This window comes from Lepidochelys kempii, chromosome 1, assembly GCF_965140265.1.
Source record: "Lepidochelys kempii isolate rLepKem1 chromosome 1, rLepKem1.hap2, whole genome shotgun sequence".
In the NCBI taxonomy this organism is placed as follows: Eukaryota; Metazoa; Chordata; order Testudines; family Cheloniidae; genus Lepidochelys; species Lepidochelys kempii.
Genome location: NC_133256.1, coordinates 27,380,703 through 27,408,551, shown reverse-complemented (window position 1 = coordinate 27,408,551; position 27,849 = coordinate 27,380,703). Strand labels below are relative to the sequence as shown.

Here is a 27,849-nt window from a genome sequence, read left to right as displayed (position 1 = left end):
ATAAGTTTATTAACTACAAAAGATAGCTTTTAAGTGATTATAAGGGTTAGCAAACAGATCAAAGCAGATTGCCCAGCAAATAAAACAAAAATACAGTATAAGCGTATGATATTACAGAAACTGGTTACAAGTAGTAATGTCACACTCTAAATGTTATTTTAGGCAGATTGCAGAGGTTCTTGAAGTCAATGTTCTCTTGCTTAAAACTTCAGGTATTTCTTTCACAGGTCAGACACATTTTCCAGCCTGGGCTCAGTCCTTCTCCCCTACTTTGTCTTTATTTCTTAGATGTTCACAGCAGTCATCCTGGGCGGGGATTCAGTGAAGAATGAACACTGATTACGTCTCTCCCCTGCCTTAAATAGGTTTTACTTATAGCAGGAATCCTTTCTTTTCCAGTGTGGTTCCCCCACCCAGTGGAAAAATACTGGTATTCTATCATGGAGTCCAGTACCAGGTGACTTAATCACATGACCCTCAGTGTCAAAGCAGCCATGAGTCAGAGATTGGTTGTAGCATCCCAGGAAAGCTTCTCAGGAAGGTGGGGAATCAGCATCTTCAAAGAGCTGTTGTTCTCCCTAATGGTCCATTGACTGGTCCCCAGCTAGCCAGCCAGACTGACTGCATTCTGTCTGATGGGCATTCCCCAGGCACAAACACTTTTGTAGTACAGATGTATAGTCAATATTCCTAACTTTAGATACAAAAATGATACATGCATACAAATAGGATATAATCATATTCAGCAAAGCATAATCTTTCCCCTGTCTTATCTTGCACAAAACATATCATAGTTATGCTATAATAATATTATAACAATATTTCTATGAAGAATATGGGGTGCAGTGTCACTCTAGGAACATAGTCATACTAGATCAGACCAACAATCCATATATTGTCCCTGTCTCTGACACTGGTCCGCACTAGCTGTTTCAGAGGATAATGCAAAAAACCCTGCAGAAAGAACAACCTGCCAACAGGGAACATTTCTTCCTAGTGCTCAGTAGACAGTGCTTGGTTTATGCCTTGGACTTTACAGGTTTATGCTTCTTCTAAATCTCTAGGGGCCTGGTTCTCATTTGCACTATGCCCTTGTGTATTGAATTGTTACTCTTATAACTCTGGATGGTCTTGCCAGCCAGGTAAATGCCCGATCCTTTTCTGAATCCTAGAAACGCTGAAGCGTAGAGGAAGTTGCAAATCTGCCTGCCTTAAGGTGAGTCCTTCAGGTAGGTTAATTTCAGGCCAACCTAACCCTGATAGTATTCTTCTAAAAAAAAAAAAAAGTCACATACAGAATCCATTTCAAAGCTGTAGCGTGTTATCATGGCAACCCAACTCCGCAGTGAGATGGCCGAGGATGACCTCTGAAAATAAACAGCCAGAACAGACATAGCAACAGTACATAGGCTAGCTGAATATTTGTCTAGGAGATAATGGATACTGTTTAATATAAATTGTCTCTATACCTGGATTACTGCTGTAATCGCTGTGTAAATCAAAGGATTATGGTCCTGTCAGATGTCTGCTCTTGTTTATACACCCATTCAAATACAAGATTGAGTGGGCTCAAAATGTGTGTCATCCCCTCGCCACTGTTAGTTTTTCATTGTAAAGAAAGAATGGAATGTGTTGATTGGTCACTGAGTGAAAGATCTGAATTTAGAAGGTTCCCAGGCAAAGATGACCTATGCCTGCTGATAGTGGGGCGGGGGGAGGCCAGGTTCAGCAGTGTTACTGAGCATGCTCAATAGAATCATAGGACTGGAAGGAACCTTGAGAGGTCATCTAGTCCAGTCCCCTGCACTCACAGCAGGACTAACTATTAGCTAGACCTGCGTTTCTCAAACTGGAGTCTGTGGACCCCCCTCTCTCCTTCAACTTCTCCCCCTCCCTCCCAGCACCTCCTGAGAGCTGGGGCTGAGCTAGGGGCTTGAGGGTCCACGGAAAAATTTAAATCAAAATGGGGGTCCTTGGGTTGCTAAAGTTTGAGAACTGCTGATCTAGACCATCTAGTACAAGGCAAGCAGCAAATCTGGGGGGACATGTGACCCCGAATCTGCCCCATGTCACCTCTGTTCCCTCCCTTTTCTGAGTCCCCAGTCCTCTTTCTAGATAGATACAATGTTCCGAGCTTCTGTGTCCACCACCTGCCTGAAGTTATCTTTTCCAGTCCTTTTGTCCATCTCCGTTGAGTTAACTCTCTGAGCTGCCCCCCATTTCTCTATCAGGCAACACAGGAGTCAAGCAGGAGGAGAAATTAAAGCCTACTGAAAGGTGAGTAGTTTATGCTGCATGGTTTCACCCATGCTGAAGCTGCCAGTGGAACTGAGTGGAGACACCCCTGACTCTGTCTGAGACGGCTGGTGATCTCTCTTGCCTTTGCTGCTGTCCTCAGTTGGAATGGATCACCCTCTTACTGCCTCCCATTATAATCTTTTAAGGCTGGAAGGTGGGAATGGGTCCAGGATATCTAGTGGAGGAACAAAGTAATAGAGAAGGAGGAAGAGGGTTGGAAGGCAAACAAACATTAAGGCGACGTTTTCATGTAGCGTAAAGACAGGATTAGCAGCAGCTATGTAACCACTGTACTGCAGAATTAATCGCATCATACATGGGCCAAATCCCCTGGCTCTCATTGAAGTCAAGGGGAGCTGTACCTTTGGTGTCAATGGGGGTAGGATTTGGGCCCTAGCTATTCTTGGAACTGCTCTCCAGCTCTCTCTGTCTGCTGGACAGTAGATCTCTACAGCATTAGCAGCTGATAAGAAACTGGTAACATTCTGCTTGCTTCATACTAATGGAATGTGGGGGCCCAAGTTGGCTCTGTAGTGTGGAAAAACCTGGAGGTTGTGTGAGTTCACTGAAGAGCTTGCATAGCTCCTTATTGTTTGGAAGAGTAGGAGCCATTTTGGTTGTGTACTGTATGGAGCTCTATGCACACTGCCTTTGAAATCATGCAGAAAGATTAGTGGTACCTGGGAGCACAAATGGTAGCGAGCATGACATGCTGGTAGCAACACTTGGATCCCAGCTAGACTAGTGCTAACACTGTTTCTAGATACAAACAATTCTAGTATTCAGTATACAGGCACCCCATGAAGCATGAGATATGATTGCCCAAATTTTAGCATTTAGTGAGGCCTGCTTGGTATCTAAACCGTAGGACTGGGAATGAGAAGGTCTGAGCTCTATTCCCACCTCTTCCTCCTATTTCCTGTGTGAGCTTGGGAAAATCACTTAACGGATGACATTAAGATGTCTGCGATATTTAATGCCTATTTCATTTCAGTCTTCACTAAAAAGGTTAATGGTGATCAAATACTCAACACAATTAATATTAACAACAAGGGGAAAGGAACGCAAACCAAAATAGGGAAAGAAAAGTTTAAAGAATATTTAGATAAGTTGGATGTATTCAAATCAGCAGGGCCTGATGAAATTCATCCTATGGTACTTAAGGAACTAGCTGAAGTAATCTCGAAAGCAATTATCTTTGAGAACTTGTGGAGGACAGGTAAGATCCCAGAAGACTGGAGAAGGGCAAATATAGTACCTATCTTTAAAAAGGGGAACAAAATGGACCTGAGAAATTATAGATTAGTCAGCCTAACTTTGACACCTAGAGAGAGATTGGAACAAATTATTAAATCAATCTGTAAGAATCTAGATGATGATAGGGTTATAAAGAATAGCCAGTATGGGTTTGTCAAGAAAAAATCATGCCAAACCAACCTAATTTCCTTCTTTTGACAAGGTTACTGGTCTAGTGGATTGGGGAAAGCGGTAGATATGATATATCTTAATTTTAGTAAGACTTTTGACCCAGGTCCACATGACATTCCCATAAGCAAATAGGGAAATGCGGTCTAGATGAAATTACTACAAGGTGGGTGCACAACTGGTTGAAAGACCATACTCAAAGAGTAGTTATCAATGCTTCATTGTTAAACTGGGAAGATGTATCTAATGGGGTCTTGCAAGAGTCAGTCCTGGGCCCAATACTATTTAATATTTTCATTATTGATTTGGATAATGGAGTAGAGAGTATGCTTACAAAATTTGCAGATGACATCAAGCTGGGAGGGGTTACTAGCGCTTTGGAGGACAGGATTAGAATTCAAAATGACCTTGACAAATTGGTCTGAAATCAACAAGCTGAAATTAATTAAAGACAAGTGCAAAGTACTTCACTTAGGAAAAATCAAATGCACAGTTACAAAATGAGGAATAACTGGTTAGGTGATAGTACTTCGGGGGGGTTACAGTGGATCACAAATTGAATAGGAATAAACAGTGTGATGCAGTTATGAAAAAAAGCTAATATTCTGGGGTGTATGACCAGAAGTGCTATATGTAAAACACAGGAAATAATTGTCCCACCCTACTTGGTGCTAGTGAGGACGCAGCTGGAGTACTGTGTCCAGTTCTGGGTGTCACACTTTCAGAAAGATGTGAATAAACTGGAGATAGTCCAGAGGAAAGTGACAAAAAAGATAAAAGATTTAGAAAACCAGACCTGTGAGAAAAGGTTAAAAAAAACTGGGCATGTTTAGTCTTGAGAAAAGAAGACTGAGGAGGGACCTGATAAGTCTTCAGACATGTTAAGGGAAGTTGTAAAGAGGACTGTGATCCATAGTTCTCCATGCCCACTGAAGGTACGATAAGAAGTGATGGGCTTAATCTCCAGCAAGGTACATTGAGATTAGATATTAGGAAAAACTGTCTAACTGTAAAGTTAGTTAAGATCTGGAATGAGCTTCCAAGGGAGGTTGTGGAATGCTCATCATTGGAGGTTTTAAAGAACAGGTTGGACAAACACCTGTCACGGATGATCCGTGTTTACTTGGTCCTGCCTCAGTGTAGAGGACAGGACTTGAGGACTTCTTGAGGACCCTTCCAGCCCTATATTTCAATGATTCTTCATGCCTCAGTTTAATAGGGCTTGAAGACATGACCTCTGAGGAAAGAATTGGGCATGCTTACTCAAGAGAAGAGAAGACAGAAAAGGGACATAACTGTTCAAATATGTAAAAGGCTTTTATAAAGAGGATGGTGATCAATTGCTCACCACTTTCACCAAGGATAGGACAAGAAATTATTGGCTTTATCTGCAGCAAGGGAGATTGAGGTTAGATATTAGGAAAAGCTGGATGAGTATTAGAATAGATAAGCACTAGAACAGGTTACCTAGGAAAATTGTAGAATTCCCATCCTTCAAAGTTTTTAAAAACAAGTTAAACAAACATCTATCAGGGATGATCTAGATATACTTGGTCTTTCCTCAGCACAGGGGGATGAATTAGATGACCTCTTGGGGTTCCTTCCATCCCTACATTTCTATGATTCTATACTAATACCTTCTGCCACACAGGAGGATATATTCATTATATTGGTAAATACAGTGAGATCCTTGGCTAGAAGGTGGTATTCATAGAACCATAGAATATCAGGGTTGGAAGGGACCTCAGGAGGTCATCTAATCCAACCCCCTGCTCAAAGCAGGACCAATCCCCAACTAAATCATCAAGCCTGACCTTAAAAACTTCTAAGGAAGGAGATTCCACCACCTCCCTAGGTAACGCATTGATATGCAAGATGATGTTATAACTACAAATGAGATTGGTTATAAAATTTACCAGCCCTTTTTAATGCTGTGGTCTTTTCTTAAGCTTTTGATATCCTACAGCTGCATATAAAAAAGAAAGTCACTGTATTTGGATCAGATCCTATTTCAGAAAAGTGTCATATTCCACCTTGAAGGGGGGGCGGGAAACAAGAACCAAATATTAGTCTCCATGTTATTCTTTTTTTATTTGGCCTTTCATGAGGCTTTTTCTGTTCTTTGTGTTTGTGAATGTGAGTCTGGAATTACTGCCAGCATTCTTCCCTCCAGGCCAACGCCTACACCTGAGTCAGCAGCTTGCATTAGTCTGCAAACACTACGGGAAATGTCCATAAAATTCTTCCCACCTCAGGGGAGAAAACAACCCATTGTAATTGCAAAGTTATGCCAACGCATAATTGCAACTGCAAAGTTACAGATCTAGGAGCACGAAATGTAGGTCATACCTACCGAAGGGGGGACAGTACCCTAGAAAAGTTTCGGAGCAGTTCAACAATCTGAAATATTTTGAGGCTGATCAACCTGAAATGAAATAATTTATTTCAATTTGCATGAGAGAAAATCAAAAATTTTTAACAAAATCAAATTTTTCCCAGTTTAGTAGAGATGGCATTTTCAATCAGCAAGTCATTTTGATTGAAAATTGCCAAGCAGCGCTAATTATAATCCCCAAGACACACCTTTCCCAATCCCAGCAGAGTTCCTGAAACTGCAGTCTCCCTGGAAGGCTCAGACAGTACTGGGAAATCAATTCCAATGCACTTTACTTAGGCCCAGCTCCTCAGACCTATTTAGGTGCCTAACTCCCATTGATATCCAAGGGAGCTAGGTGCCTAAATACCTTTGAGGATCTGGTCTTAGCACTCAGTGAGACCAGAGATGGCTACATGCTGCAAAATTCAGATCTCCTAGTTTTGGGGGTGATTGGATCTGAGCATTTGATTCAGCCAGTTATAGAAATAGCAGCTACAAAATTCAGATTCCCAAATACACCTCCCTTCCCCAAAGTTTTGGAGTGTTGGATCTGGGGGGTTGGTTTCCTGCATTATGGAGATGGGTGACTGACTGAATTCAGATCCTGATCAGAATTCCAAGTCTCTTCCCAGCACTGAACTTTGCAGATGTTTGGGTCAATCTCAGTATAAGACCTGTTTGGTTTTCAATCTCATTCCTGCTGTTACCAGAACAGGCATCTGCACTACTACCCTTCCTGCTCTCTCCCAATCCACTTCTGGAGATACTGATGAGCAGAGACCATTAATATCTCACTGATGCCCTGATACAATTTACCAGCAGGTTTACTTCCCCTCCTACAGATAACAAGAATCTATGGCACTGTCTGTCAAATTCAAGGTGGGGTGGATAACCCTTGACTATGCATGGAGCATAGCTGGAGAGTAGAACATCATCAGGCATATTTGTTCTATAAGAAATGGCTCATTGATTTCACTTAATGCCGTTTTTTCTTTCAAGTGAAGGCCATTACGTAGCAATAACGCATCATGAGGCAACCAATTATACCAGAGATCTTGGGGAGGAAGAGTGCCCTTAGCCACATGAGAAGTGTGGGGGCGGGGAGGTTGTCTATCAATGTGTAAAATGGTTGTAAAGAAACCAAATGAGTTTGCTCAAAATGTGGGCCAGGCTCTCTAAGGCTTATGCGCACTTTGAGCAAGTCTGAGCTGGTTCATCATTAGGGAGCGCTTGGTGGTTTCACATAAAACCAAAGTCAGCTCTATCTGCCAAATTGGGATTTGAGATGTTGGATTCCTTCAAAGCAAAATTCTGGAGGCAGAAGTCCCTGTGAATCAAACCTATTGACTGGCAACCTATATAACATGTGGCACCAGGTGGAAGCAAGAGCTTTCCAAGAGGTTGTGGGGAAAGACAGAGTTGTTTGTCTAAGATCTATGGTGATTCCCCTAAAAACTCCTGCTGGAGAAGGGAAGGCCTCCAAGGCCCACCGGTGGGAATATGTTTCAGAAGAAAACCTGAGCAACATGAACGACGTGTACCCTGATACAGTGATGTCTTCTTGAGTCTATACACAGCCTGAAACAATAGCTCTGTGACCTGCTCCAGTCATCTCGATGGCTTGATAACTCTGAAACCAAAAGGTGACCATTGAAATGTCAGTATTTTTAACTATTTCACTACTGACCATTTTATCTGGAATACCCAGCTCATGTGTTCATCCCACTAGCTGCATTTACTCTTTGCTAGGCACCACATGTCCCATTTGCCCTCTGTGACACTGACAGACCAGCAGGTCAGAGCCATAGATTAATTCACTGATGTGCTAAATAGCATTGTCTTCACTTATCTATAACCTGTTGATTGCTATCACATTACATTATGTATATCTCTGTAATTAGATAACCCTAGATCAGTGATTCCCAAACTTGTTCCGTTCCTTGTGCAGGGAAAGCCCAGGCCGGGCTGGGCTGGTTTGTTTACCTGCCGCGTAGGCAGGTTCATCCGATCGTGGCTCCCAGTGGCCACGGTTCACTGCTCCAGGCCAATGGGAGCTGCTGGAAGCGGCGCGGGCTGAGGGATATACTGGCCGCTGCTTCCAGCAGCTCCCATTGGCCTGGAGCAGCGAACCGCAGCCACTGGGAGCCGCGATCGGCCGAACCTGCCTAAGTGGCAGGTAAACAAACCGGCCGGACCCACCAGGGGCTTTCCCTGCACAAGCAGCAGAACAAGTTTGGGAACCACTGATCTAGATTAAAGAAACCTTGTGAAGGACTTAATGGCTGTAACCAGAAATGCTAACTTCAAAGCAAGGGCCAGTGTGTTCAACAATGGAAATTCACAGACTCAATCTGCATTTCCTGTGTATCAAAACCCACGTGGGTGAAGACACTGGTCAGCTTGGTTTCTGAAGAAGCTATAAAATGGATTTCAAGGAACGATCCTGTATCTCTGGACGGTTTGGATGCCAACAGTGTGGAAATACTGAGCAAGTGGACAGAGATCCCTAGAGTTATTCTGGGGTGCCCTAACAGATTTTTGGAACTGGCAGATTACTACATCTTGGCTATCGTTTTGGATTTACAAACTTTGACTCACCTGTTAATTATTTTACCTGCTTTAACCTCTCAATAATTCTCATTTCTTTTTCTTAGCTAATCTTCAGTTTGTTTACTAGAGAATTGGCTACTAGCATTGCTTTTGGTTTAAGATTCAGAGTACCAGTTGACCTAGGGGTAAGTGACTGACCCTTTGGTGTTGGGAGTAACCTGAAGTGGTGTTATTTTTGGTTTATGTGACCATTATCACTAAGTCCAGATTGTCAGGGTGGCAAGACAGGCTGGACAGCCCAACAGGACTGCCTGTGACTCCATGTTCAGACTAATATAGTGATCCAGGAGTTCACATTTGTTACTAGCTTGGTGAAATCTTATTATAGAACATACCACAAGGTTGACATGTCTGCCCTGTTTTCTGACAGTCTGACCTGAGACTGACACTCAGTTGTGAGCTATTCCAGACTGTATGACACCCCCTTGCCATCTGCCAAAACTTCCAGTTTTGTGTCTGACACCACCTATGATGCAGTTACATGCAGTCCATACCAAACCCCTTGGCAAACAGGAAAAAGAAAATGTGGGGACCACATATCATCTGTAGAATTGACTATCAAAGCAAATAACACTGGGGCCACTGCTCTGATGGTTCTATTCATTTCCATATTTAATTAGTTTAAAAATGTACCTGTATTAATTAGAAAGAAGCTACTGCTGAACCCAGGAACCTTGCTGAAGAATATAGAGCCAGCTTACCATGCTGTATAGAGGCCCTTGACTGCAGTATTAGCGCAAATGTGGAAACTCCATAGGTCTGTCTGCTTAGAGATATTTGCTCATCTGAAAAGGGCTGTTTCATTGAAATGAATGACAGATGGTATCCAGTGCTGGATAAAACTAAGAATATGCAGCTACAATATATCCTGTCATGGTGAACATACAGTACCAGTAACTGACATACCAGGCATACTTACGGACACACCTTGGATGTTGTGCTGTCTGCTAACCCTTTCTGGCCAAACTAGTTACACTTGTATTTATTTTTCAGGAAGTGATTTTTTTGGCATTGACTAGGCCAAGGTGATAACTTGTGAATAACACCAGCCTGAATCTGAGCAGCTGGTCCTCCATGCAGAGCTGAGGTAATAGTTTGTAGGCAATGGAGAGGTGCTTATCTGTAAAAGGGGCTCTGTTAGGGGTAGCTTCAAGAGAGATGTGACCTGGTGAGCTGAACACAGGACTGGGGGTTCTTGGGGTCCAATACAGGCTCTGCTACTGAGTGCCTTTGTGACTTAGGGCAAGTTAGTCACCTCTATGGGCCAAATTCAAAGGGAATGTAAATGTAGCTGACAGTGGTTAAAGCTGCTCATCCCCAACAGAAGCTTGGGGTGAACAAGCAGCTATACTGCCCAGGCTGGCATAGGTATAATTCAGCTAACCTGGCAAGTGAATCTGGGACAATATTCATAAGCCCCCTGGAAGACATAAACCAGCACATAAACGCTGATGATTCATTCTGTTCTAGAGCTTTGTCCAGCCTTGGTGTAGGGCTGACAAACCAGCACCTTACACAGGCACTAAAACTAAAAAGAACTGGATATTTTTCTGGACCTATAATGGGGAAACCCCGCACTGGATAGGGAAAGGTTAACTCCTCCTTGTGGGCTGAAGAAGTCACGACCCCACATCCCTACTGGGCATGCTCCAAATGCAGTACTAGTATAAAAAGGAACAGCCAAGCTCAGTCTGGGCTGACCGCCGAGGAGGAAGGCTGCACCTTGCACGATTCAGCCCGGGAGCAGCTGGAACCCCTGACCACGGAAGCCAGAGGTGCCAGACAAACACCCAAACATCCATACCTGTGGATGCCCAAGTCAAGGATGGAATTGGAGTCACCGGGAACCACATGCACCGAGAAGCCTGGAGACTATGACAACACCTCGACTACTGCTCCAAGAGACTTGGTAGGAAGTGGCCCAGGGGAACTAGCTATAGTCCTGTGGGAAGTCAGTGTGTTTTGATTGGAGTCCCGCTGACTCAGTGGTGGAACATTCCACCACTGTTAGGGCCCTGGTCCAGGACCTGGTGGAGCATGGTGGGCCTAAGTCCCCTGAGCCTGGTCACCACCTACCCATTGGCTCTAGCTGCTAGGCCTTACCACCCTGCGGATAAGGGCAACCCCATTGGCTCTGGTCACTAGGCTTTACCACCCTGTGGACAAGGGCAACTCTACTCACTCTGGGCATTAGGCCTTACAGCCCTGCAAGCGGGAGCAACTCTATTGACCCTGGCCATTGGGCCATTCAGCCTTAAGGGAGGGGGCATCTGTATTGATCGTTGCTATTAGGTCTTCTTGCCCAGAGGACAAGGACAGCCAAATTGACTTTGACCACTAGGCCATGCCCTCTCGGAGGCAAATTATATCAATTCTAGCCATTAGACCTCACCGCCCTGAGGTAGAGAGCAGCTGGGAGGAGGGGGTGCACTCACCCCACACTGGATGGGGTTCTGCCACCCCATCACAGGGTCATTAACTCCAGCCAGATCAGGCACAATGGCACAGGTGGCGGGAAAAATCTCCCTCCCGTCTCCTGCTGTGAATGCTCTCAGATCTCAGGAGCTAAGCAAGGTGGGTCAGGGTTCAGATAGATAGGGCGCTTTCCAAGAAAACATCAGTGTGGCAGAAAGTGGCACTCTTCCTTCTGTGTCAGAACTGGAGTCAGTGCCCCCGCATGGTTTTTAGGTGTCACTTTAGTTTTGTGTCTCAACCAAAGAGCAAAGTCCTGACCTCTATGGTCACTAAAGATAACGTGGTGTGTGGTTGGTTTGTTTGCTTGCAAGACTGGAGGTACTAACTACATTGTTCTGGCCAATACCCAACCCAGGTATTTGGCTCCTACCTCCCTACATTCCCCACTGCAGTTTCAGCTGTTTACTGTATTTTTCATCCTGTCCTAAACTACGGTGCAATGTTACGGTGCTAAAAAAATAGCTGCCAGGATTCATCCCCGAGGTAGCTGCATTTCATGAAGAATAAAATGACCTCTCTCTCTCGATCTCCCTCTCTAGATAATTTATGGGGAAGAGGGGCATATGCATCTATATCATCTTCATCCTTCACCTATTTCACAAGTATGTCGCAAGGCTTAATAAACTAAGCCGTACAAAGTGCTTTGAGATTTTCAGATGAAAGGTGCTACAGAAGCACAAAATATTTGTTATTAACACCATCAGATCCTGAGCGGTGCAGCAGCTAAGTGAAACTACAACACTGTTATTTCCCCCAGTTAGGTATGGCCCTTTGAGCTGTGTCAGCAGTCTTAATCATAATGGTTCATAGCAATGTAATATGGAGTCTTTCTTTTTTCAAAGTCACTTTAATTTTGTTAATACCACATAGCTCCAAAGATAAGGTCAAGCTCCCACACCAAAAGTTGTGCCCAGATAAGGCTAATCTCAAACGACAGCTAGTTGACAGCTGTGCATAGCTGTTTTGCAATATTTGTTCTGTGTTTTAGGCAGTTTCTCTATAGACTGCTTGGACATGTACCATAGTAAAAAATGACCAATGGGATTTGGGACCCATGTTGTGCATGTTGGATTGACAACCCTGTTTCTCCAGGGATCAGGTGCAGCATGGCGAGTAGCCGTGTAAACTTCCCCATATGACTCCACTCATATGCCTCTACCCTGACCTGGAGTGACCACCTCTATGAGTGACAGGTGGCATTGATCTCCAAGTCCATTTTCTCTATGGCCTCTCTGCTGCCAAGGTATGTTGGGCTGTTTGCTAGGAACTGGTCTGGGACACATAATTGTTCCACACAGATCCCAGGGTAATAACTTTCAGTCATGATTAAGTTGGGCTGGATTTGAACCAGCCAGAGTTTCTTTATTCCACTGTTAGCACCTGAGCCATCTACTCCCCCGAAATTCAGCCTGTCATTAAATAGAAGAGGTGCGAACGCTGCCACATACTGTAAGAAAGTTTTCTCAAACCCAGAACTGCTCCCAAGTAGCATGTAACAGAGCAGCCAGATTCCCCCAGCAGAGACTTTGCATAGTTATGCCCACAAATGTAAAAGCATAGAAGAGCTACATAAAAATACAGCAGAATAGTCATGCATATAAAATGCACAGTGCGCGGTGGGAAGGAACTTAGAGGAGGGTCAGTGCGTGTCTCTTCTACAACTGCTTACAGCATTTGTGTGCTTGCAGACTGAATCAACAGAAGTGAATGCTGATGCAGTCAGCAAGGATCACTCTCAAGGGACAAAGCTTATACAGTAACAAGAAATCAAAACTCCTTCCCATGAGTCCCTTCCCAAGGGGAGGTGTAAGCTGAGCTGAAGTTACTCCCTTGTTTACTGGGGAGCAGACAGATCGTGCCCCTGCACCATGTCCCCTTAGTATGCAGGACCACTGCATTTTGGAGTGGGGCTCGGTTGAGCTAAACTGTGACCTCCCCTGTAAAGCCCTTTGCTTAGGATCTCATCTGCCCGCTGTGGTATTCCAGATGAAGTGAGTCACCACTCACCCAGACTCCAATGGCATGCCTGCTTGGGGCTGAGGGATCTCCAGGGGGACAGAGGACAATAGGGGATGTGTCCAGCACTGTGAGGTGCACTTGTAGGAAGTCCAGGAGCTAGGGGCGAAAGTGGATGGGTATGTCCTGTCAGCAGGAGGAGGGGGCACAAGGCTGTTGTGATAAAGTGGCAGGGGCCGGGTCCCCTCAAGCTCTATTAGCATCAAGCAGCTTGTGCTTCACACCGTGTGTCACGGGGCAATTACAGTCACGCCAGCCTTTCAACCCATCACTGACGGGCTGGGGCCTCCTCCACCCTGGGGCCTCCTGCCCCTACCAGTTTTGCCTGCACCAGCACTGATGAGCTAACTTTGTGAGAGTGGCCGACCCCCCTGCTCCAAACTTACTGCAGGATGCTGAAGATCACCATTTCCCCAGCCCGATGGGCTTCTGCCTCATCCTGCTTTCCTAGCTCACCCCCAAGGACTTCCATAACCTTCCAACCTGACTTCACTGGGAATTTGGGGTGCATGAAGACCACAGGCTGGTTCCTCAGATCTGCTTCCCCTCTCACTGGATGTAGGTAGGCAGGAGACAGAACACTTGACAGGTATCAGCCAGCCTTCCTAGGGCCAAATTCTGCCACCTTGCTCACGCCAATTCATCCCTCACCCTGCAGATAGCCTCCCTGTAAGTCAATGGGTATTCTTGCAGAGTGACAGATTACTCAGCGTTAGAGTGGCAGAACCTGGTTCCTCCTCTGCCCTTTGTCATTGCATGCAAGGCCTTGCGCTGACTGTTTGTTCAGACCAACCGGGATGATAGAGTCACGTATTTGTCGCCTCAGCCTGGAGGGTTCCTTCCAGCTGAGTGGGGCTCCCAGTGCACATCACCAAAAAAAAAAAAAATCGAACACAACTGAGTCCCAAAACTTGCCAAGATCTCCAGATGAGTTGGCATAGAAGCATGCATTTGGGAGACTTTGGTCTGTAATCAGAGGCAATGGTTGGGGGGTTGTTTGGGGCATTAGGGTGTGATCCAAAGCCAGTAGAAAGACTATTTTGGACTTCACTGAGCTTTGGATTGGGACCACACTGAATAAAGACCCCAGGTCTTGGATAACTGTTTGATACCAATGGTCAGTTTAAAAAGTTATGGATAGTTAAGAAAAATGGTAAATATCCCCCACACCCCACCAAGCAACTGGCAGCTGTGATTTACTCTCATTAAGGGCTGTTCCATCCATTTCAGCTGCCTTGAAAGGCCAAGAGTTGAGAATTATCAGCTAAAACATACCAGCCCAAATTCTGCCCTCAGTTCCTTCCCACGAAACCCCACTGAAGTCAATAGTGCAACTAAAAGCAGAATTAGGCTCTATGTGGTTTCTTCCCATGCAATAATCCTAGCAGAGGGGAGGGGCAGCATAAGCTCCTTATCTGCCTGCACCAACGAACACGTGCTTTTGCTGTGCCTTTGTAGCCTGGCCCGTGAACAGGTATCTGCATTTTCCTCTTTTAGTAGTGAAGGAATAATTTTGTGCTACACTCAGCGTGTCTCACAGCAGAAGCAGCTTGACATTGGCCTTGAAATCCACAGACAGCTTGTCACCCCAGTTGAAACCCTGAACACTTTACAATAAGTTGAAGTCGATTTGTAATGGAATCCCCTTTTGAAGTGCCATAGGCCCTCCATGTGACCACCAGATTGGTTTGGTGTTATTAATGTCACTGCAATAAATACCAACAAGAACTGTCAGCATTGGTCACGTATCGGAACATATTGCCCCCATTTTCTTTCACCACATCTCTGTGCAGTTCTGTTTGCCGTCCCTATCAGTCATCAGAAGAGAGCTTAGGGACAAACTTTTTGCCTAGGTGAGTAGCTAGGTAATAAAAGGCGGACATCAGGGCAGCTGTGGCATCGACAATGAGTGAGCAAGTGCCGCCAACTCCAGCGGCCATGTCTTTGAGGACGATGGGAACGGCACAGAGAGTGTCCAAGGGGAAAGCCATGATATGAAGGAAGAGTCCAACGGGGACGCTGAGAATCCTGTAGATGAGGCTCAGGGTTTTCTGGAAGATCCGGACAAAGCCCATGATGATATTTGCTGTGACTTTGGCCATGTCCCTGGGGATGTTCAGCAGCACTGTGCTGATTTCTTTGACATAGGACATCACTCCATTCCATAAGCTGTAGAGTCCGCCCATCACAGTGTTGCTGAGCTGCTTGACAACATACCACAGGAAATAACACGTGTATCTCACCACCTCCACCAACACATAGCCGACGATTCTCAGCAGCTTGGTGAAAGGGGTTGCAACGATGCCAGCTACTCTTCTCAGCAGGCTCCTCTCTCCGCGCTTCTCTTGGGCTCTCTGGCCTTCTCCATGTTTCCCAGCCATGGTTTGCAGTATGGGCTCTTCAGACTGGATCTGGTTTATGGTTTGCAATATGGCTTCCATTTTCTCCTGGCTTTGGCTGCCTCCCCCACAGTTTCTCTTAAACAAGTGAGCTCCTGAAGGAAGCTGCTTCTCCAGCTCTTCCACAGACAGGTCTTCTATACTGTTTTCACCACTCGGGCGTTTCAGAAAGCCCACAGACCATACCTCCGGAGCATCACAGCAAGCTGCCAGCCAGAGAAACTCTGGTATGGACACCTTGTCTTTAACTCTGAGGCTGGACGGAACAGCACCTGCAACAAGATACAGGCGAGCCCCGTTTTCACAATGTGGAGCCAAAGCTTGCTCTACTATTTTCTCGACATCCTTGTGCCAGCTTTTGCTGAGAGATGGAGTCATAGGGACAGCATTAGTAAGGGTGTATGTGGCTAGCTGGAAATCATCTTCATTGAGGGAACTGGGGTTTAGCTGCCCTCTCTCATAACCAGAGTCCACATAGTCTGTGGTCAGGGCTTGGTTTGCTCCAAGGTTGTTCACTGAGCCAACAGCATCAGCTTCATGCACCATTTCCTCCCAGTCATTTCCAGGATCATCTATCTGAGACACAAAAGAGAACAATTACTGGATGCGGTTTACCTTGCTGCATAATATGAAGCTACATTCAAACTATGTATGGAAATGCACATGTATCTCACCCACTGTGATGCTCAGGTCAACAGATGATATGAATCCATCCATCTATTCTATTTTTCCTGTAGCTCTTCAGATTAATAGATATATGGCCAGAAGGGATTTTGATGGTCTAGTCTGATCTCCTGCATAACACAGGCCATACCATTTCAGCCAGTAATTCCTGCATCAAGCCTATTATTTGTGGTTGAGCTGGAGTACAGTATATATTTTAGAAAGCATCCCATCTTAATTTAAAGACTTCAGATGATGGAGAACGGAGCACATCACTTGGGGACAGCAGACAGAGCCTGTATGTCCCCAGCTATTCTATGGGATCAGTGCTATATATGTGGTACACTCATTATTGTAAATCTTGTACTAGGAAATCTTAGCTAGTAATTCCTGTGCCAGGCATTCTTGCATGGAGTCTTACTTGGAGTGACAATGGAGTTATGCAAGCAAACTAACAAGCAGTCTGAGGAGGAACGCATAGAACGGAGCATATTCGAAGCAATGTCTGCCCTGTTCTTTCCCAGGACACAACAGCTCTATCTGTTCGCCAGTCATTCTTTCTTGACACGTCCTACATCCTTCTTTTGGAAATTTAAACTGCATGGTACAAAGTCTGTCCCAAATCACTCCCTAGGCAGCCTGAGTAGCCAGGTGTCTTTTGGATTTAGACAGGCTTACTTGGGCAGGATGGTTCCAAAAATTTGTGATCTTAGCATCTTATACACGTGTTGCATCATCTGTCTCTATTTCCTTTCTTAATTGATTTATTTAAGCTATAAGTCTTGTACATAAAACATAGGAATTGCCATAGTGGATCAGATCTCTGGTCCATTTAGACCAGTATACAAAAGTGCCCAGCACCAGATGCTTCAGAAAAAAGTGCAAGAAGTTCCATGGAAAGCTGATATGGGGTAATTTGCCCCCAATCCTCCCCGAGGGTCTCACCCTTACCCTTAATAGTCAGAGATTGGCTTAAACTCAGAAGTATGAAATTTTATATTCTTTCCAAAATTTGTATTAGCATTAGCTATTACAGCAAGGTGTTCCTGTTATCCATATAAATGTCCAATCCCTCTTTGAATCTTGCTAAATTCTTGCCCCTCAGTGACATCTTGTGGCAATGACTTCCACCATCTAATTGCAGGTTATGTGAAAGTTCTTCCTTTTATCATTTTTGAATGTGCCACCTTTCAACATAATTGAATATCCCCTTGTTCTTGTGTTATGAGACAGACAGGAGAGAAGTTCCTGTTGTACCTTCTATAGGCTATTCATTATTTTATCATGTCCCCCATTATTCATCTCTCTAATGTAAACAACCCTAATCTTTTCAATCTCTCTTCATATGAGCATTTTTCCAGGCCCTTGATCATTCTTGTTGCCATTATCTGACACCCAGTAGTTCTGCAATATCCTTTTTGGAGATGGGGTGACCAATACTGCACACCAATACTGCATACTGTTACAGAAGAGGCCATATGAATCATTTTGATGCATTATAATATTTTCTATATTATTCTCATCCTGTTCTTCATGTAACCTAACATCTTGTTTGCTTTTCTGATTGCAACCTTGGTCATAGGCAGAAGTCTTCACTAAGTTGTCCCCAGTATACCCAGGCCTCTTTCCTGTGCTGAATTTTGTATGTGAATGGAATGATAAAGAGACAACACATAGACTCCATCATGTGTCATTACTAAACAGTGAGGGATACTCTATACAGAACATGTGACATGAACTTAATTTTCCAAGCACACCAGTTTGTGAATGCAAAACATCATAGTTACGAATCAGGTAGCTGTTAGAAGCTGACTGTGTAGGCGGCCAATTGTCTGCGGTGGATGTGCAGCTGCAACTGCAGGATTTGGGGTTCAATTCACTTTGAACGTTTGGTCTTTTGTTCCAAGCGTAAAAATATCAGAGCAGGCAGTTTATGCTGCAGCTGGCAACACTGGCAACTGGCAACATTTCTTTCCTTGATGCCTCCCACCATTATTAATCTTTTCATGCAGCAGTTTTATTTGACACAACCGCCAGGTGCCACGAGTGCTCTCTTTCTCTTTAACAGAGCTCCAGGAAGGCTGTCTCCAGCACCATTTCAAACTCGGATACAAGCATTGTTGCAGAACTCTCGTGGGCCGTTAACACAGTCAAAATGAAGCTGCGCTCATTTAGTGTGCTGACACTTATAGCTGTCTTTGGCACTTGCCTGGCCCCCATTACCAGAGTATCTGGCACCTCACAATCTTTCATGCAATCTCAATCTTCTTCAGGTCCCATCTTTCTGTGAAGCTTGAAAGCTTATCTCTTCTACCAACAGACGTTGCTTCAACAAAAAAGATATTACCTCACCCCCTTTGTCTCTCTCATATCCTTCAACAATGGTACAAACAATCTTTAATGTATTTATCCTCACAACACCTCAGTGAAGGAGCTACGATTTTACAGGTAGGAAACCAGTCTAATAGGGTTGAAAGTTTAGACTGCATGTTTACATTTTATTTTCTTTTGGTAACCACTCTGACTTTTTGCCTATCACTTATAATCACTTCAAATCTATCTTTTGTAGTCAATAAATTTGTTTAACTGTTTATCTTTACCAGTGAGGTTGCCTGAAGTGTTTGGAAATCTGCTCAGGTTTACAAAAGCTGGTGTATGTCCACTTTCCATTGATGACGTGGTGAACCAATTAATAAACTTGCACTGCTTGTCTTGAGCAGTGCAAGATGGTATATTCCTGAGGTACAAGGCTTGGAGCTGGGGGGATTTGACTGGTGTCTTTCTCTGTGTGATTCATGCATGGCTCTGGGAACATTCATGCAATCTAGCTGGGTGTGGGGCTCCACATGAGGTTGTGCTGAGTGATAATAGTGCCTGGAGGAGTTTGCTGCTTGTCATTAGCAAAACATTGTGAGAGACAGCCCAGGCTGGAGAGTTAAGGGGGCACAGCGGTCCCACTGTCCCAGGCTGCACGCCAGGGATCTTGTCCTGATCCAAAGTGAAATAAGGCTACTTTAATGCTGAATAATAGCATCCACACAAGGGATTTAATACAGTTTAACAAATCCACTTCAAAGTCACACATTCAGTTAATTTGCAAAAAGAAAAGGAATACTTGTGGCACCTTTTCCTTTTCTTTTTGCGAATACAGACTAACACGGCTGTTACTCTGAAATCAGTTAATTTGGTTTAACTTTCCTGGATGTTCCTGTGTATATAAGCCCATAGGGACTTTCCCAGGGTCACACAGGAAGCTGTGGCAGATCAGGGAATTGAACCAGTGCCTGCTAGCACCCAAACCACTAGACCATCCTTCTTCTCTATAAATATATTCCATTAAAAATCCTGACTGCTGGATCACTGCGCATCACATGGCTAACCAACCGTGATAAATGAAGGGTGAGGGGATCTCCCTTTTATGGACACCAGCCAACCAGTAGCTATAAAATCCCTCTGAGTAGTTGTTCTCTAATTGCTCTACCTGTAAAGGGTTAAAAAGTTTCACTGCTATGCATAGGTAAAAGGAAGTGAGTGGGCACCTAGCCAAAAGAGCCAATGGGAAGGCTAGAACTTTTTAAAGTTGAAACAAGACTCCCCTTTTGTTTGTCTGTGGTTGTTCTCCCAGAGAGAAGGGACAGAGCAGATGTGCTGTAAGAAGCTTTGGGCCAGGTATGAAAAATCATCAGTATCATACCTAGAAACTACTAATTTAAAACCCCAGATATATAAGTAGATCAGGAAATGTCTAGAAAGATGTGATTAGATTTTTTTATTTTTATTTTTTATGGCTTGCGGATGCTTTTGTGCTAACCCCAGGTGCTTTTGTTTTGCTTGTAACCTTTAACCTGGACCTCAAGAAACTATTCTTGATGCTTAATCCTTGTAGTTGCTCTTTTTAAATCAAGCAGTAGCCTAAGTTCCCAGATGTATTTTCTTCCTTTTGTTTTTTTAATAAAATGTACCTCTTTTTAAGAACAGAATTGGATTTTTGTGTGCTAAGAGGTTTGTGCACGTGTTGTTTAATTAGCTGGTGGCAACAGCTGATTTCTTGTGTTTTCTTTCTCAGGTCTGAGAGGGGGTGAAAGGGTTTGAGGGTACCTCAGAGGAAGGAATTCCCAAGTGCGCCTTCCTGGGTTCTCAAAGGGGTTCTGCACTTGGGTGGTGGTACCATCTACCAATCCAAGGTCAGAGAAAAGCTGTAACCTTGGAAGTTTAATACAAGCCTAGAGTGGCAAGTATTAATTTTTAGACTCCTTGCAGGCCCCCACCAGTGCCAGAATTGCCAAAGTGGGGAATTAGCCTTGACATGTTTTTTTGTTGTTGTTTGGTTTTGGTTTTGGTTTTTTGCGGTAACACTTTTTAACCCTTTATAGGTAGAGGAATTAGAGAACAGCTACTCAGAGGGATTTCATAGCGACTGGCTGGCTGGGTGCCCGTAAAAGGGAGCTACCCCCTCCCCCTTCATTTATCACACCAACAGTGGAGGCTATTGACATTCCCTTTATGTCACATCGGATTACTACTTCTGTGCTACTTTTGGCAAATATTCCTCATACATCCCTGAAGAAGCAAACATGGTACACTGGAGGAGACAAGTGAAGTTCCAAGTTACATTATGATCTATTGCAAAATATCCTGAGATAACCCTTAGTCACTCCAGAGTGAAAAAAGGTTGCTGTGTGATATACTTTGTTATGTCTGTGTGTGCACCTATGCACATAACTGTGTTCATGCATGTTTCGCGGTCATGTCTGGGTGCATATGGCTGTGTCCATATCACTCATGAAATGACTTTGATGATAACTGGTGTCACCACTTTTCTAGATGTGCTAGAGGGCCGTGTGCTGTACCGATTCCCTTAGGAGCCCCAGTCTGACTCAGCATCGCACAGAGCAATCTCTAATATCATCACTATTCGTCTTCACTTTCTACCTGCATGACTCATTGACAGAGCCGGTGCTAGGCAGAAGCAGACAAAGCAATTGCTTAGGGCCCCGAGCAACTCAACAGGGCCCCTAATTTGCTTTTTATTATGTGTTTTGTGTGTGTGGAAGCCCCCAATGGGCTAGCACCACCTCTGCTCGCTGCTGCACCTTTGTTTGCTTATTTCTGGAGAGACAGAGGTCTGGTCTGCAGTGCACTACAGCCCTATAATGGTAAAATTATGTCACTCAGGGGTGTGAAAAATCCACCAAACCTGCCGACACAGCTACAGCCTCTCAGGGAGGTGGATGAAGTACACTGGTGGGAAAGCTCTCTCCCATCGGCGTAGAGCGTCTTCATTAAAGTGCTACATGGCTGTGCAGCTGCAACGTTTTAAGTGTAGACTTGCCCAGACAGTTGTAGAAAAATCCACTCACTTGCTCCTCAGTGTTTTGATTCTTAGAACTGATTTCCCAATTACAGGTTTATTTGCCAATTTGTGGAAGGTGTGTTTCTCCACTTCCTGTCCTAAACAACCGTGTAATGTTGCCACACAGTAGTAATCAGTTGCTTTCTTCCACCATGGAAGTGGCTGCATTTCAGTGATTGTTGAATGGGATGCCTGTGTATATGGTAGCTGTAAAGTGAAAAACCAGGTATGTGATGATCTAATTAAAGACTGTATCATGATGCATGCGTACAAAGCAGGGTGGATGTGTATTAAAGTTGCACAGGCAACTTAAATTCTGGCCTTTCCTAACTTTTGAGTATTTGACTTTGCAACCTTTAACACTTTATTTAGTACATTATGTAATGTATGGGGGTACCACCTAGCGGAGTCAACTAGGACAGGGTCCTATTGTGCTAGACACTGTATAAACATATAGTTAATGACATCCCCTGCCCCAGAAAACTTATAGTCTAAAACCCAAGACATAATAGGAGGATGAAACAAGTGAGCAAGGAGGGGAGGAAGGGGAACAAAAATAATAGGGTGCTTTTGCATTGCCTAGTTATGTGCAGAATTTATAGCAAGATCTTGTTGTGCTTTAATGGCAAAAACCATGAGAATTGCTTCTGTACTACACTGCAATCCCTTCTCAGGCACAGCTCCGACCAATGTCAAAGATCAGATCCTTGGAGCTACGTTAAAGCATTGCTTTTCAAGGATTTCCATAGATAAGGCTTTTTGTCTGGCAATCTCTGCTCCTTGATTAAGCTGTTGTTGGTATTAGGGAGTCTGCTTTGTCTATATTGACCTAGATCCATATTTGTGTTTAAATGTCCAGTCTTTTAAATAGGAACAACAGTTTTGTTTTAGGGAACACTTGGAGATTGAAAACTAAAAGCAAAACAAAACAACAAGCAAAAGTGAAGGGAATGGGCCTTTTAAATACAGCAAATGGATCTGGTTAGACAGAGAATGCAAACTGGATTTCTCTGGTCTAGCACATTTCACAGCAGCTCAGTACAGGGAAGGAAAATCTAAAGCTCCCCCTTTATCTCACATCATCATTGATCAAAATCAAGCAGGGCTCACTGGGGCCAGATTCTGATCTCCCAGACACTGATGCAAAGTTGGAATAACTCCATTGCAGTCAATGGTGTTACACTGTGTGAAGTCAGAGCAGCTAAGAGGGATAGGCATGTTAGTCTGTATCCACAAAAACAACGAGGAGTCCAGTGGCACCTTAAAGACTAACCGATTTATTTGGGCATAAGCTTTTGTGGGTAAAACACCACTTTATTTCAAGCCCTGATTTTTAAGTATACAGTAGAACCTCAGAGTTATGAACACCAGGGTTACCAACTGACCAGTCAACCACGCACCTCATTTGGAACCAGAAATATGCAATCAGGCAGCAGAGACAAAAAAAATTTTAAAAGCAAATACTGTATAGTACAGTACTGTGTTAAATCTAAACTAGTACAAAAATAAAGGGAAAGTATTAAAAAAAAAGATTTGACAAGGTAAAGAAACTGTTTCTGTGTTTGTTTAATTTATGATGGTTAAAAGCAGCATTTTTCTTCTGCATAGTAAAGTTTCAAAGCTGTATTAAGTCAATGTTCAGTTGTAAACTTTTGAAAAAACAACCATAACCATTTGTTCAAAGTTACAAACAACCTCCATTCCCGAGGTGTTCATAACTCTGAGGTTTTACTTATTATAAAATAGTGACTGGCCAAGGTAATTCAGTGTAGAATGTGCAGGGATGCAGTGGTTTCTCAAATTGCTGCACTTGCTCAGGAATGACAGGCCTATAATCGGGACTGATGAGAAGAGGGGACCAAGGGGAAGACCCCTGTGAACGTGACTAGATTTTTGAAACAGGAAACTAACTATTGCAGCAAGGAAGTTTTAGCAGCTGGGGGTGAGGCCAGTCACTGAGTGCCAAGGAGGTTTGGCTGCTGAGTCGTGGATGTGTGTTTGGGGAGGGCGTGGGTGGCTGGGGGAAGGGAATAAGAGGGCTTGACAGTTGGGTGCAGGAACAAATTCAAGGTGCTTAGTGTGAGGTATGTAGGAGGCCTGGGTGCTTGGAAGAGAACACAGGGAGATATGGCATCTGGAAGTAAGGGTCAGGCTGGGTACGCTTGTGCCTGGCTGGTGCAGGAGGGCTCGGCAGCTGGGAAGGGCACCTTCCTTGTCGCTGGGTTCTGCTGCCTATGTGACACATTTGGCAGATGATGTTCTCTTGTCTAGGTCCTTTTGTGCCTACCGCTATTAAAGATTCCTATGCATTATTCAGCTTAGTAATTACATGGCTTTTAAAAGGCTTTTCTCTTTTTCAGATGGCAGGTGGCCACCTTTGACAGGCGTTTGCATAAAATGGAACAACGCTAGATGAACAGCCAACAATGAACACCCGCTACAGTGACAGAGAGGAAGGAGGAGCTTGTGGCTAAGACAGGGACTCAGGTCAGCCAGGGGTGCTGGAACAGTTTTTATAGTGGGGTTGCTGAGAGCCATTTAACCAAATTGCAAACCGTGTTTAGAATGGAAACCACTTCAAGCCCTAGTTCCAGCATCTATAAGGAGAGCTGGGTTCAATTCTAGTTCTTTCAGTGTGACTTTGGGCAAGTCACTCAGTCTCTGTGAGCCTCAGTTCCTCATCTGGAAAATGAGGAAAATAGCAAGTCCCTTTGTATATTTAGATTGTAAGCTCTTTGGGGCAGGGACCGTCTCTTATTGTATGTCTGTACGGTGCCTAGCACAAAGGATCCATGATTTTAGATGGGGCCTTTTAGACTAGGTGTTACTCTAGTACAAACAATAATCGTCAATGCTACGTGGTCACCCTTAATATGCGCCAGTTTTGCTTTAGCTGAATAGATCAGGTTACTTCAGTATGTGCAGTATTATCCTACACTTACTAGTGAAATACCTTGAATACTGCAAATATCAAAGTAAAGTTCTTCAGCTCTCTTAGGCCACTGGTAAGGATTTAAGGGTGAACGCTATAACATAACAACCCTAAGGAGTCAGCTAAACATGCAAAGTGGCAGTATAGACAAGACCAACTGACACTCAGATAACATTTTTTTAACTGAATTCTCCTGCCTTGACTGAAAACTTTCATATTGCAGGGCACTATGCTACACCTCTTTCCAGCTACAGTATCCACAACAGAGGGACACAAAGAACTGCCATAGCGTCAATTGTGTGAATCACAAATGTGGGTTTCATTCCAGTGCAATGAAGTTAATGAGCTCTTATCAGCTACTGGATCGGTGTTGGCAATAGAACAAACATCAACTTGCCACTGAAACTTTTAACCGTATTAGCCACCTCCCTCTGTGTTGTGTAATAGCTACCAGGTAGCTAGCTGGATAGTTTGCAGTGTTATGGTCGTGTTGGTCCCAGGATCCCAGAGAGACAAGGTAGGTGAGAGAATATCTTTTATTGGACCAACTTCTGTTAGTGGAAGAGAGAAGCTTCTGAGCTTCACAGAGCTCTGACAGACCTGAAGAAGACCTCTGTGAAGCTTGAAAGCTTGTCTCTTCCATTAACAGCAGCTGGGCCAATAAAAGATATTACCTCATCCACCTTGTCTCTCTCAGGTAGATAGACAGATCTGGTGGTTTAAAGTGTGAAATCCTTCCTTTTCTTTCTCTTTTTCTTATTCCATTTTGAATGCAATGCCTTTCAGTTTTCATTGTAAGCACTTTGGGACAAGAGACCATGGATTTGTCCAGGGTTGAACCCAAGAATAAATACTATTTCTAATACATTAGTGTCTAGAAGGATTTCACAGCTCCCTGACTTCTTTGCAAAATTCCACCCCCAACAGCCCAGGATAAAGACATGCCTTAACTCTTGAGAAGATTTGCTTGACAGCTATTGGGGAAATTGACTTACCTGCGGTTCAACCATCCAGCTCTCCTCCCCTCTCTGAGCTGCTTTTGTGTATTTAAAAGCAGAATAAAGAGGGGTCTTGTCCTCCATGCTGTAGAGCGTTGCGAAGCGTGGCTCTTTGTTGTACTGCTGACAGATTTTCACATGGAAAGACTCTGTAAATCCTTCTGGTGGGGTTTCTCCATAAAAGAACTCATTGCATTCAGCAAAGCCAGCTTCATCCACTCCAACAACCCTGCCCTGGGAAAAGCCAGGGAAAGCAAAGATGCAAAGTGAAAATAAAATTGACATCTTCATGGTCCACTGCCTGGAACCAAGAGAAGCCCTGTCTGTCTCTGCTGGATATGATGCAGGACCTGTGCTCTGCGTAATGCACTGCAGTGAAGCCAGAAAGCAACTGGAATCTGGGTGTACTGTACAAGGGAAATGAAATATGAAACCGCAGCCGTTCCCTGCAGGGAGTGAGAGCTTACTGCATAGAGCGCATTATGAAACTGAACACGTGCAGGGCTCTGCTGACACACGCCACACAAACAAATTACATCGGCACCAGGAGATCGCTCCCAACACTCAGAGCTCAGGGGTAATTCGGTGCAGGAGGGAGCTCGATAACTGTTCTGGTTTCTTTGTTGCCCATCATCAGCTGACCAGGCCGGATCGCTGCTCAGAGCCACAGAGTGAGTGGAGAAGGAATTCTTTCTGCGGCTCCAAAGGGGCTGGGGCAGTTCACTGTAATGCCAACCCCAGCACCCCTGAGAGGGGGTAGGTAGCATGTCCTCTCCAGCCACCTGCTGGCTAATGTGTAGAGAGTTAGCAGGGTCTTGGCACTACCTGGAGCCGACTTCTCTTTGCCACTTTCGGGATGGCTATCTCTCAAAAGCTACTAGTTACCTGTGAGTATCATGCTCCCCAGCCATGTTGTGCATGGCTCTGACGTAGGGTCACAGGAAGAGGTGGCCTCCCTCTCCCCTTTTGCACCTATGCAAGGTGAACCACAGTCACTAGCCCTTAATGCTGAAAAGCCTCAGGCCCAAAGGTCTCACCTGACCTTTGCAGACCAGGACTGATTAACCAAAGGCAGAAATGCAAGAGAGTGAGAGTTGTGGGTGCTCAGCATCTCTGAAATCAGGCCCCTTTAAGGGTCTCATGTGGGACACACCAGAATTAAGGGACCCATAATCAATGGCTACTTTTGAATATTTTGGCCTAATCTGCGAAAATGGTATTTAATGGGAAAACAAACTGGAATGAAAGCCATTCATCACTGTCTGTCGTGATTTCATCTGTCCAATGGGTATCTGTATATGGCACGTTGGTCAGTCCCATTTTTGCCTTGTGTGGTCAACTGGGTAAAGGGGGAGACTGTCCTAACAATGCTTCCATTGGAATCTCCCTGTCACTGCTGGGGCACTGAAGGGCTTACAACAAGAGAGGAATGCAAATAACTGTAGCCCCATAGCATCCATTCTGTAAGGCTGAGAGCGAGCAGGTCAAATCCATCAGCAGCTGAAGTGGCTTTTGATGAGAGGGGCAATGGCTGACAGGTAGGAAAAGGAAGGGTTTGGGAGCATGACAAGAGATGCACAGAACTGAAAGTGAAGACTAAGTATGGCATGTTGACACGAAGTGTGACCACCTGGCTAGGAGGGTGGTGGAAATAGAGAGAAAAGTGGAAGAAGGTGAAACAAGACTGCCTGCAGGCAAGGAGGCAGAATCAGATGCAGCATCAGACTGGTCATTTTCAGAACAGTGGGCATAGAGAGCATCAGGTGAGACTCAAGACAATGTATGCTTTCCTGCTGGGGGAGATGGATGGACATGGTCAAGTCTATTGGTAAGTCCCTCACAAAGACATCAATAGCATACAGATTAGATCCCACTTATATAATATTTTATGTTGTTATAGCAACCTCCAAACAAGGATCTTAAAGCACCTAAACCTCACAATCTTCCTATGAAGAAGAGAAGGATTAGCCCATTTTACAGAGGGGGAAACTGAGCCATAGAGAGGCTAAAGTGGCTTGCTCAATGTCACACAGGAAATCTGTGGAAGAGCTGAGAATATCCCAGCTTTAATGATGAGCTTCACCTACAAGGCTTCCCTTACACAGGGAGATGACGTCAGGAGCAGTACCGAAGCAGGAAAATCTATTGGCACCTTTACTGTGATATTGTCCAGTGGGGGAGCCAGAGGTAGGCGGAGAAAACAGTCTAAAGAACAACAGAAAATGTAGTAAATGGGTTTGTTTTGTTTTCAGAGATATGCCTGGTTACCCAACCCTGACAGAAAGTGTTAGTCACACTCAGGA

General features: G+C 44.4%; 1 protein-coding gene and 1 long non-coding RNA gene across 4 annotated transcripts; one reads left to right on the top strand and one right to left on the bottom strand.

Moving 5' to 3' along the window:
- Positions 1 to 47: 47 nt before the first annotated feature.
- ENDOD1 (endonuclease domain containing 1) lies at positions 48 to 26,018 on the bottom strand. 3 transcript variants are annotated; one of them, XR_012158077.1, is made up of 4 exons: positions 25,544 to 26,018; positions 9,344 to 16,176; positions 6,077 to 6,148; positions 48 to 2,473 (listed from the first exon to the last, which is right to left on the bottom strand). XR_012158077.1 is itself a non-coding variant. In XM_073337615.1 (2 exons), exons 1-2 carry the CDS (start codon positions 25,835 to 25,837, stop codon positions 15,013 to 15,015), a joined length of 1,458 nt encoding a protein of 485 aa, XP_073193716.1. In that variant the 5' UTR covers positions 25,838 to 26,018; the 3' UTR covers positions 8,480 to 15,012. The 3 variants fall into 3 exon arrangements, 1 of the variants encoding a protein (XP_073193716.1); XR_012158079.1 differs by having other exon boundaries at positions 13,588 to 16,176; XM_073337615.1 differs by lacking the exons at positions 48 to 2,473; positions 6,077 to 6,148 and having other exon boundaries at positions 8,480 to 16,176.
- On the top strand, positions 25,682 to 27,849 carry LOC140909112 (uncharacterized). The gene is made up of 2 exons (XR_012158083.1): positions 25,682 to 26,217; positions 27,799 to 27,849. It is a non-coding gene; the product is annotated as an uncharacterized lncRNA (long non-coding RNA).